Source organism: Mauremys mutica, chromosome 10 (genome assembly GCF_020497125.1).
Source record: "Mauremys mutica isolate MM-2020 ecotype Southern chromosome 10, ASM2049712v1, whole genome shotgun sequence".
Classification (NCBI taxonomy): Eukaryota; Metazoa; Chordata; order Testudines; family Geoemydidae; genus Mauremys; species Mauremys mutica.
The window spans coordinates 79,562,800-79,575,361 of NC_059081.1; the positions used below are offsets into that span (position 1 = coordinate 79,562,800).

The window sequence follows — 12,562 nt, forward strand, 5'->3', positions numbered from 1 at the left end:
ATGGAATCAATTGTATTCTGCCTAGAATTCTTGCTTGCAGCACTGATTTTCTTAAAGAATAATTTATGAGACTAATGGTTTCTGTAGAATATATTGAAATTTCTTGAAACCAGTGTACTATGATGGAAAGGTATTCCATCTATTAACGGTTATGAGATACACCAAAGGAGACTATTTAAAATAGTTCCCTTCAGTCACTCTGTGTGTGTGTGTGTGTGTGTGTGTGTGTGTGTGTGTGTGTGTGTGTGTACACACAAAGAGAGAGAAATAATTTACACACTCAAGTAATTTAATGTTATGAAGGTGCCATGTTAACAGTACTGGAAACTGAAGTCTTTGAAAAACAGCACAAGCAATGGCAAATTCAAGCTTCCCTTTCATTTCCTCACCAGCGTTCTTCAAATTCCACTGTGGCAGAGAACAGCTCTCTGAGCAGAGAAGACAGTTCAATTTCATATGCATTCAGTGTCTTGAATGGCACCAAAGACATCCATTTTTATTTTTTTTAATTAAGGTGAACACTTGTTCAAATGAGGCCAACAAAAAAAAAATCACACTAGTAACCTAGAACCTGCATCCCAGAGCAACTATCATGAGCCATCCAAATCACTCACAACTATTGTGTGGTGTTTTATCATAGGAGACTAACAGTTTTGTGGTAGGCCAGGAAGAACTAAAATCATGGCTGGCGATTTACTCACAATTGGTATGCTTTAAAAAGAATGAGGATGAAAAACAGACTACCACCAACTGACCAGTAGTATATATTTCACTCTGATTTCATCCTTAAAATGAGATTTTAAAAACTATTTATGTATTAATTTGGCACAGAAAAAATGCAAAGCAAAAAGCAGTGATTGTCCTTTACTACACCTTTATCATGAATTTTCCTACTTTTGTTTAGTCTAGAATATAAACTTTCATTTTTCAGGGCATAAGCCAAACTCCAAATCGAGGGGTTAGAAAAGAAAGTTCTCTATAGGCAATTTACCCCATAATTGCCAACTTCAGGATTTTTCACCTTAATCTGAAGCTTCATGTATTAGACAACTGATCGGATCTGGAACACCAATTCCCAACTCCAAGTTCCCTTTTCTGCTAGAGGGCTCGAATGGTGGCATCACAATAAGCTGAAACGAGCAGTAGTTGGTACTTAAGAAAGAAGAAAATGTCAAGGGACTTAAGATTCACTTTAACTGAGGCAGTGGTTCCCAACTTATTTTCCATTCTGGGCTCCACATGCACCCCAATATGTGTTATGTGGGCTGCATCCAATACTATCCGTATGGCCCTGAGAATGTCACATGGGCTGCAGCTCTGTGCTGATTGGGCCACAGGTTGAGAACCACTGAACCAAGGACTGGGAAGGCTGCAGCACAGGTTTCTGCCTATTGTGATGTCACATCCCTTTTATTCCTCCGGTAAAAAGAATATCCCTAGAGAAGGGCAACAAAGGTGTGACAAGATTATGGGCAACAAAGGTGTGACAAGATTATGACGATCAACAGATGGCTCAGGCAGTGGTGCTATAAAGAGGGCTTTGGGATGTATGGCCACTGGGAAGCATTCATGGACAGAGGACTGTTCTCTCAGGATGGACTTCACCTGAGTAAGGAGGGAAATAGACTTCTAGGATGGAGGCTGGCACAACTGATTAAGAGAGCTTTAAACTAGGAATTGGGGGGAGATGGTTGGGAGATGTCCAGGTAATCTCCACGCCAGAATTTAACATTGAGAGGGAAGAAAACAAAGTAAGAAAGGATACAGCCGTGGGTAGGAGAATGGACATAAGGAGGAAGGGTAGTATAGATACCAGTCTAATAGGTTTCAGAGTAGCAGCTGTGTTAGTCTGTATCCGCAAAAAGAACAGGAGTACTTGTGGCACCTTAAAGACTAACAAATTTATTTTAGCATGAGCTTTCGTGAGCTGCAGCTCACTTCTTCGGATGCATAGAATGGAACACACAGACAGGGGATATTTATACATACAGAGAACATGAAAAGGTGGAAGTATGCATACCAACAGGCAGAGTCTAATCAATTGAGATGAGCTATCGTTAGCAAGAGGAAAAAAAACTTTTTGAAGTGACATCTTAATTATCACTTCAAAAAGTTTTTTTTCCTCCTGCTAAGGATAGCTCATCTCAATTGATTAGACTCTGCCTGTTGGTATGCATACTTCCACCTTTTCATGTTCTCTGTATGTATAAATATCCCCTGTCTGTGTGTTCCATTCTATGCATCCGAAGAAGTGAGCTGCAGCTCACGAAAGCTCATGCTAAAATAAATTTGTTAGTCTTTAAGGTGCCACAAGTACTCCTGTTCTTTTAGTCTAATAGGTGATACTGGTGGTAGAATGTCTGTGCCTAAATGGGTAAAGAATGTCAGTGAAGCCAAACAACAAAAATTAAGATGTTTGTACGCTAATGCAAGGAGCCTAGGTAACAAAATGGAGGAACTAGAGCTACCGGTGCAGGAAGTGAAACCGGATATTATAGGGATAACAGAAACATGGTGGAATAGTAGTCATGACTGGAGTACAGGTATTGAAGGTTATGTGCTGTTTAGGAAAGAGAGAAATAAAGGCAAAGGTGGTGGAGTAGCATTGTATATCAATGATGAGGTTGACTGTAAAGAAATAAGAAGGGATAGAATGGATAAGACAGAGTCTGTCCGGGCAAAAATCACACTGGGAAAGAAAGCTACTAGAACCTCCCCTGAGATAGTGCTTGGGGTATGTTACGGATAGCCGGGATCCAATCTGGATATGGATAGAGACCTCTTTAAATGTTTTTAATGAAGTAAACACTAATGGGAATTGTGTGATCATGGGAGACTAACTTCCCAGATATAGACTGGAGGACAAGTGCTAGTAATAATAAGAGGGCTCAGATTTTCCTGGATGCAATAGCTGATGGATTCCTTCACCAAGTAGTTGAAGAACCAACAAGAGGGGATGCCATTTTAGATTTGGTTTTGGTGAGTAGTGAGGACCTCATAGAAGAAATGGTTGTAGGGGACAACCTTGGTTCAAGTGATCATGAGCTAATTCAGTTCAAACTAGACGGAAGGATAAACAAAAACAGATCTGGGACTAGGGTTTTTTATTTCAAAAGGGCTAACTTTAAAGAATTAAGGAAATTAGTTAGGGAAGTGGATTGGACTGAAGAACTTGTGGATCTAAAGGCGGAGGAGGCCTGGAATTACTTCAAGTCAAAGTTGCAGAAAATATCAGAAGCCTGCAACCCAAGAAAGGGGAAAAAATTCATAGGCAGAAGTTGTAGATCAAGCATGAGCAAGCATCTCAGAGAGGGGATTAAGAAAAAGCAGAAAGCCTACCAGGAGTGGAAGATAGGAGGGATTAGCAAGGAAAGCTACCTTATTGAGGTCAGAACATGTAGGGATAAAGTGAGAAAGGCCAAAAGCCATGTAGAGTTGAACCTTGCAAAGGGAATTAAAACCAATAGTAAAAGGTTCTATAGCCATATAAATAAGAAGAAAACAAAGAAAAGAAGTGGGACCGCTAAACACTGAGGATGGAGTGGAGGTTAAGGATAATCTAGGCATGGCCCAATATCTAAACAAATACTTTGCCTCAGTCTTTAATGAGGAGCTTAGGGATAATGGTAGGATGACAAATGGGAATGAGGACATGGAGGTAGATATTACCACATCTGAGATAGAAGCCAAACTCGAAGAGCTTAATGGGACGAAATCAGGAGGCCCAGATAATCTTCATCCAAGAATATTAAAGGAACTGGCACATGAAATTGCAAGCCCATTACAAAAAATTTTAATGAATCAGTAAACTCAGGGGTTGTACCGTACGACTGGAGAATTGCTAACATAGTTCCTATTTTTAAGAAAGGGAAAAAAGTGATCCGAGTAACTATAGGCCTGTTAGTTTGACATCTGTAGTATGCAAGGTCTTGGAAAAAATTTTGAAGGAGAAAGTAGTTAAGGACATTGAGGTCAATGGTAATTGGGACAAAATACAACATGGTTTTACAAAAGGCAGATCATGCCAAACCAACCTGAGCTCCTTCTTTGAGAAGGTAACAGATTTTTTAGACAAAGGAAACACAGTGGATTTAATTTACCTCGATTTCAGTAAGGCATTTGATATGGTTCCACATGGGGAATTATTAGTTAAATTGGAAAAGATGGGGATCAATATGAAAATTGAAAGGTGGATAAGGAACTGGTTAAAGGGGAGACTACAACGGGTCATACTGAAAGGTGAACTGTCAGGCTGGAAGGAGGTTACTAGTGGAGTTCCTCAGGGATCGGCTTTGGGACTAATCTTATTTAATCTTTTTATTACTGACCTTGGCACAAAAAGTGGGAATGTGCTAATGAAGTTTGCAGATGACACAAAGCTGACAGGTATTGCTAATACAGAGAAGGTCTGGGATATACAGGAAGAACTGGATGACCTTGTAAACTGGAGTACTAGTAACAGGATGAAATTTAATAGTGAAAAGTGCAAGGTCATGCATTTAGGGATTAACAACAAGAATTTTGGTTATAAATTGGGGACACATCAGATAGAAGTAACAGAGGAGGAGAAGGACTTTGGAGTATTGGTTGATCACAGGATGACTATGAGCCGCCAATGTGATAGAATCATAGAATCTCAGGGTTGGAAGGGACCTCAGGAGGTCATCTAGTCCAACCCCCTGCTCAAAGCAGGACCAAACCCAACTAAATCATCCCAGCCAGGGCTTTGTCAAGCCTGACCTTAAAAACCTCTAAGGAAGGAGATTGCACCACCTCCCTAGGTAACCAATTCCAGTTCTTCACCACCCTACTAGTGAAAAAGTTTTTCCTAATATCCAACATAAACCTCCCCCACTGCAACTTGAGACCATTACTCCTTGTTCTGTCATCTTCTACCACTGAGAACAGATCCATCCTCTTTGGAACCCCCTTTCAGGTAGTTGAAAGCAGCTACCAAATTCCCCCCTCATTCTTCTCTTCTGCAGACTAAACAATCCCAGTTCCCTCAGCCTCTCCTCATAAGTCATGTGCTCCAGCCCCCTAATCATTTTTGTTGCCCTCCGCTGGACTCTCTCCAATTTATCCACATCCTTCTTGTAGTGTGGGGACCAAAACTGGACAGAGTACTCCAAATGAGGCCTCACCAGTGCTGAGTAGAGGGGAATGATCACATCCCTCGATCTGCTGGAAATGCCCCTACTTATACAACCCAAAATGCCATTAGCCTTCTTGGCAACAAGGGCACACTGTTGACTCATATTCAGCTTTTCATCCACCGTAACCCCTAGGTCCTTTTCTGCAGAACTGCTGCCCAGCCATTCGGTCCCTAGTCTGTAGCAGTGCATGGGATTCTTCCGTCCTAAGTGCAGGACTCTGCACTTGTCCTTGTTGAACCTCATCATATTTCTTTTGGCCCAATCCTCTAATTTGTCTAGGTCCCTCTGTATCCTAGCCCTACCCTCCAGCGTATCAACCACTCCTCCCAGTTTAGTGTCATCTGCAAACTTGCTAAGGGAGCAGTCCACACCATCCTCCAGATCGTTAATGAAGATATTGAATAAGATATGGCCGTTAAAAAAGCTAGTGCGGTCTTGGGATGCATCAGGCGAGGTATTTCCAGTAAAGAAAAGGAGGTGTTAGTACCGTTATACAAGGCACGGTGAGACCTCATCTGGAATATTGTGTGCAGTTCTGGTCTCCCATGTTTAAGAAGGATGAATTCAAACTGGAACAGGTACAGAGAAGGGCTACGAGGAAGATCCAAGGAATGGAAAACCTGTCTTATGAAAGGAGACTGAAAGAGCTTGGCTTGTTTAGCCTAACCAAAAGAAGGTTGAGGGGGATATGATTGCTCTTTATAAATATATCAAAGGGATAAATATCAGGGAGGGAGAGGAATTATTTAAGCTTAGTACCAATGTGGACACAAGAACAAATGGATATAAACTGGACACTAGGAAGTTTAGACTTGAAATTAGATGAAGGTTTCTAACCATGAGAGGAGCGAAATTCTGCAACAGCCTTCCAAGGGGAGTAGTGGGGGCAAAAGACATATCTGGCTTCAAGACTAAGCTTGACAAGTTTATGGAGAGGATGGTATGATGGGATAGCTTAATTTTGGCAATTAATTGATCTTTGATTATTAGCAGGTAAATATGCCCAATGGTCTGTGATTGGATGGGATCTGAGTTATTACAGAGAATTCTTTCCTGGGTGCTGGCTGGTGAGTTTTGCCCACATGCTAAGGGTTTAAGTGATCATATTCGGGGTCAGGAAGGAATTTTGCTCCAGGGAAGATTGGCAGAGGCCCTGGAGGTTTTTTGCCTTCCTCTGCAGCGTGGGGCACGGGTCACTTGCTGGAGGATTCTCTGCACATTCAGGTCTTTAAACCAAAATTTGAGGACTTCAATAACTCAGACATAGGTTAGGGGTTTGTTACAGGAGTGGGTGGGTGAGATTCTGTGGCCCGCGTTGTGCAGGAGGTCAGACTAGATGACCATAATGGTCCCTTCTGACCTTAAAGTCTATGAGTAAAAACAACATAGAAAAACCCTTTAAAACCCAAAACTTTATCATGCCATCATTATGAATTATAAAGGAGCAGTGAAGGTTACAAACAATATTTTCCTTCAGGTGTTCCACTTCCATTACAAAAATTATCAATATTACCATATATACTTGTTCATAAGCCAAATTTTTTTTAGTAAAAAAGGGAAGCACCAGAGAAGGGGGTCAGCTTATGAACGGGTGTAGAGAGGGAGAGGTGGGACACAGCCCCTCCCCCAAACAGAGGGAGCAAGGAGAGTCAGCACAGCCAGCAGAGACAGAAGAGAAGAGGCGGGGCCAGAGCCTCTCCGCTTCTGGCCACGCTACTCTGCCCCCAGCCAGGCCAGAGACATCCTTCCCTGACCCTCCCCAGATAAGGTGGGAAGGGATGGGATGGGGGAGAGTGTGGGGCTCCTGGGTTAGGGTAATGTGGGGGGTGGTCACAGCAGTTACTTCCCTGACCCCCAGCTCCTCCCCCGAATCCTCCCCTCAAAACAAAAAAACATTTCCCCGCCAGTTGCTGTCCCGGCCCATCAGGGTTAGCAGCTGGTGCTCCGGGACACATTGTTTACTTAGGTTTGCGGACGTTCGAGGTCAACAAAGCATCTTGGCCCACCAGCAGCTTATCCTGATGGCCCGGGAGTCAAAGTTTGCTGACCCCTGAATTATAGGGTTGGCTTATGAATGGATCATAAAAAATTTCCATTTTTCCTTAACCATCTTGGGGGGGGGGGGGGGAGAGGAGAGGGTTTGGCTTATAAACCAGCCGGCTTATGATCGAGTATATAGGGTAATTTGTCCGGAAATAGTAGTTCTAGTTATTTTGTGAATCAGATATATGAAAAAAAATCACAAAAATTCAGATCTTTTCTGTAACAATGTTACATGACCAAATTATAATTAAAATAACTTAAGAAGAGATATTACTTATATATACATATAGTTTGTTTCTGCAAAATACTGACCGGCAAACAGGAAGAAAAATGTACATTCTGAGACGTATTATGACTTTTATGAAGTGCTTTGTTGGACACAAATTCTGATCATTTCAATCTAATATTTGGTATTTATCTGTCAAAGAACAGTTTTGTAGCAGCACTAGATACAATGAAAACACTACTTTGGGTGTCATGTCCTAAATTCTGCATCTATAACCACTGTGTGTGTAGTTGTATCAAGTGAACATACTACAAGAAAACAGTTTTTTGGTAGATTATTATTTAATAAGTTGATTATAATACACACTATGTGTGTGTGTGTGTGTGTGTATATATATATAGGCTGTTGTGAACACATTTCTTGGACAAGTTATTCACACTGAGTGTTAAGTAGTCTGGCTCTCTCTCTTACTTCAACACACACATTTACCTCACAAGATCCAGGTTGAATTAAGTAAGTCTGTCTTTTGTTTGTAACTTCTCTTAAGGGCTTCTCCTCTGAGTCTCCTTCATTCCTCTGCCTAACCTCTTCTCCTTTGTCTGAACTTCTTCAAGGATGCTTTAATCCTCCCATGGCTAATGGGCAATAATGGGGCATTGAAACAGAAGCTGCTGATGCTGCTTGGAACACTCCATTCAGCTGTTTGGCTGCAGAGCAGCTCAGCAGCTCCTGCTGCTTATTCTTTGAAGCTGCTCCATCACTGAACAGCTGAGGGCAGTGAGGCCAGTAGATTCTATGTAGCAACACTGCTAATAACCAGGTAAGAGGAGGCAGAGGGTGATCTGTCCTCGTAGCCCCAGACACACTGATTGTAGCCAGAGTTTCACCATATGTACTAATGCCCATATGAGCACACGCTGACAAAAATTGTTAATGGTTTCAACTTGTATCAGCCGAGAGTATGGGAACCAGAGAAAAATGACCCATCTGTCTCCTCTTCAGAGTTATCAAAATTCTGTGTGCAGTAGAACAGCCTTCTACGGGACAAAAGAAGTTAAATAAAAGTTCAATAACCAAACAGGAAATGCATAAGATTACAATGGTGCCCTGTTGAGGCCTGGAGAGCTAGAGAGAGCCTCACAACACTACAAGGAAGAAATAAAGTAGAAGCAGTAGAGATGAGGCAGAATGAAGGAGGAGGACAGAGATTCAAAAGCAGACACTTCTAACACTTTTCAGCGTGAGTACGTCTGCTATGATAACATTATGAAAGGACTTCATCGCATACTTCAATCATTTCCTTGAATATGAATGTTTAACAACAATGTAAGGCAGTGTAGTTACCTGGCCAGTGAAGCAGCTTTGTAGCCCTGAATTGTGGTCTTATCTCCCATCAATGCACATGTTCTATGTTCCTCTAGTGCAGGGTTCGGCAACCTTTCAGAAGTTCTGTGCTGAGTCTTCATTTATTCACTCTAATTTAAGGTTTCGCGTGCCAGTAATGCATTTTAACATTTTTAGAATGTCTCTTTCTCTAAGTCTATAATATATAACTAAACTATTGTTGTATGTAAGGTAAATAAGGTTTTTAAAATGTTTAAGAAGCTTCTTTTAAAAATTAAATTAAAATGCAGAGCTCCCCTGACTGGTGGCCAGGACCTGGGCAGTGTGAGTGCCGCTGAAAATCAGCTCGCGTGCCCTCTTCGGCACGCGTGCCATAGGTTGCCTACCCCTGCTCTAGTGTATCAGAATGAAATTTACAACTTAGCCCCTTTTGTAGGTACAAACAAACCAGTTTGCACCAGAGAACTTTTACTATTGCCCCAGAGACCATCACTATTGATTAATTATATGTAATTTTAAAATACACAGCTGTCGTTACACGTTCAAGTGTATGGAAATTCTCCCCCAAAAAGGTAGATTTAAATGACATCTCCATTTTCCTCAGGCTGTTGGAAAAGGTGGGGCAACGAGCCAGCTTTGCTTTCAGGTTAGGTGACCTGAGCAGACTGCGATATAGCTTGTTCACATCAGGAGTAATATATTCTGCTGCCTTCCTAGGAGTGCCATCAGTGCATTCTGTTTTGATTTACATGAGCAAGTTTTAATCCATCACATTTATATTCTTAAACACATTTAACAACTTCCTATGAAAACATCAAGTTTTCTCAACCTACTGGCTTAATTCTTTGCACTTTTTCTTATGCCAAGTGAGATATAATTTCATTAAAGTGGTTATTCATTTTCATGATTTATAGTCTAGCCTAATAAAGCTCTAAATGCAATGCTCACCTGTGCCTCTGGAGGGCCCCCTTCATCTCTAATCAGCAGCAGATAGCTTTGTCCATCAACTACTATCTCTTTCTTGAATCTCCCACCTGTCACACAAAGTAACTCATTACACAAAAGAAAAAGTAAAACACAAACAAAGGCTTCACTTGTGGAAAATAACATTTCTAAGACTCTCACATAAGAATAATGTATTATGTATTAATTACAAATGTAGCTCAAATATATAAAGTTTTATGGATGCAAGACTTATTTAGGAAAGCTAATTCAGTTACATCTTTTTAAGGAGTTATATGTCTGATTGAGAAGCATATTTCAAGGGCTCTATTACACATGCTGCTAAAGAAAATAAGAGATTGTTAAAAAATTTGATAGCTAGTATATGAAGTAAAGTCATTTTGTCCACAATCCTGATGTGGTTTAAAATAGTAATTTTGGGAAATGCAAGTGTTGACAAAATGATATTAATCTGAAGTTACATACAATACTGAATTTTCACATTACCTCATATGCAAACTAAAATAATTAAGCTACATTCACCCTTTATTTTTCCTCAAGAGAAGCCCAGTTATTAAAAATCAACATTTAACATTATGAAAATGGTATTCTCTACTCACAAGTCACAATTAGGGAAAGGGTGCTGAAACACTACACACGTTAGACAGAAGAACTACAATGATGGCACCTCTGTAAGATGTACTAAACTATGAGAGAAGTGCTGAACCATTTACTAATAGGATGAATTAGAGACTTATTTTGGGTTAGCGGTAAAATGGTAGAAGCTACAAAACCTTATCTGAAGCAAGAACTATTTCTGGGCTTCAAATACATATTTTGAAAGGAAATGGGGTATTTAGTGCTTGTGAAGACCAAGGAACTGGCACTTCAGACTCTGACCTCTTCAACAGTCACAGATTAAATGAGGCATGCAGCTGCACGGAAAGTTTCCTCACCACTGCCCTGGTCAATGACTTCAAGTCTGACCTGCGGGTGAGATAGGGATTACCCTTCCCTTGGTTGAGAGGTATTTCAGGCACCATGCTGTTTCTCATGACAGACTCCAGATAATGCCAGATTACATTTAGGTTTCTGAGCCTGAACCAAGATTAGCAAACCTGGTCCACTTAAGGCCTTAGGATGGATTTATACTCTGCTCCTAGAAGTGAAAGCATTCTTATCTTACTGACTAAGCCACACAAGCCCTCAGCCTCTATGCATAATGCCTTCCAATTAACCCACATCTGAGTTCAACAGGCAAAGATATGCTAAGGATATTATATTATTGGTATAAGATATGTCTAGTTTTTCCTCTTGTTGTATTAAAACTTGGGCTACTTCCAATTCTTCCTCATCTTGTTTTTAACCTAATTTCTCAACTCTACCTTTTCTTCAAAAACTTGTCATGAAAAATTGTAAAACTGAAAAATACTTTAGAAAAAATATTTCATATGAAAATGAACTACTGAAATAAAAGTGTTCTTATAGAAGAGCATTCAACTCAAGTCTTTTGTGTATCATTCTTCAAACAACAAAGAGAAAAGGCCAGCAAGCAGAAGCCAGCAATAATCCTTTGAAACGTTTAACAGAACTATGAATGGAATTCAGGGAAGTAATACAAAATTAAACACTGGCTACTTCAGACCCACGTTTTTCCCCTTCTTGATTGCTACAACGCTGTATCAATACAGAATTGCTTGATTTGCTGAGATTACTGTGAACAGCTCAGCAAGGTGCAATGGATTCAGTTTTTAAGATAGCTACAAATCATTGAGTAAAAGTGGCTAGACCATAGCTTTTTATTTACACGTCTTCATTACATATAGCTCAGAAGCACCAGTAAAAGCGTGGGAAATACTGATTTGTCTGGTCATAACACTGTACAAAACTGGGATCTACTGTAGCTCAGTAGAAGCTTTTGGTTAGCTGGATTGAGCTTTTGGCTCCCAAGATCAAGTCCCAGACAAAAATCCTTTCAAGTCCAACATTAATAGAATTCTAAAAATAAAATTAAAGAGATCAAAGAAAGCAGACCATCTTAGATCACTTAGTCTGAATTTCCATTAATCTCATTATTTTCTTTGGAAAAAATATAATAAAGTTTACCAAAAAAGATGTAATAGGCTTAGTAAAGAATTAATAGAATTCAGTATTGTAAATGCTCAATAATATACACCTCTGGGGACATGTACATTTTTAAGCTTTAAATAGTTGAATGACAAGGTAGTGTAGTTTGATGTAAAGTGAAGATTCTGAGCAATTGTTGCAGTAGCCCTCAGTTTTTGGCCTTCCCATCTTTTAATAGTAAATATTGGAACTCTGAACAGGCTAACTGTACAACGGTTAACATATACCCATTTAAGAAAGAGCATCCCTCTTACTCATGATCCATAATTTATTCACTCGAGGGGGAGAAAGTCTTGGGCCACGTAGATCTCAATGCATTTTCACAGTCTTCAGAGGTTAAAAGAGGAATATAGGCGTAAGTGGAGAATGACAACATAATAAGTGTGTACGGTACGTATGTAGTAAGGAGAAAGTGGCTGCAACCACCAGAGAGAGAGATTTCACTTATCTGGATTGCCACTTCTCCCTGTCATCTAAAGTGGCAGCTGCAGTTTACTAGCATTACACTGGGAGAACCTAACATCCTTGTCAAAGATTCATTTTGGGGGAAGCAGAAGTAGAAAATCAACATCTGACAACGGTAGCCAACTTACTGACCCTCCGAGCTGCATACAACAATCTTCAGAAGTTTGAGAGCCAGGGCGCACCTGCCGGGGCCCAGGGTTTAAGCTCCACGCCCTGGCAAGCATCTCCCACAGGGCTGAAGCCCCAAGATACCCCTCCC

General features: G+C 40.5%; 1 protein-coding gene across 4 annotated transcripts in view; it reads right to left on the reverse strand.

The window, feature by feature from the left end:
- Positions 1-12,562, reverse strand: part of AGAP1 (ArfGAP with GTPase domain, ankyrin repeat and PH domain 1) — a 645,107-nt gene that overhangs the window by 353,092 nt on the left and 279,453 nt on the right. For all 4 annotated transcript variants that reach the window (XM_045032567.1, XM_045032566.1, XM_045032565.1 and 1 more), the window contains one exon: positions 9,718-9,803. In XM_045032567.1, coding sequence (XP_044888502.1) covers positions 9,718-9,803 — 86 coding nt within the window. The remainder of the gene's footprint in view (positions 1-9,717; positions 9,804-12,562) is intronic.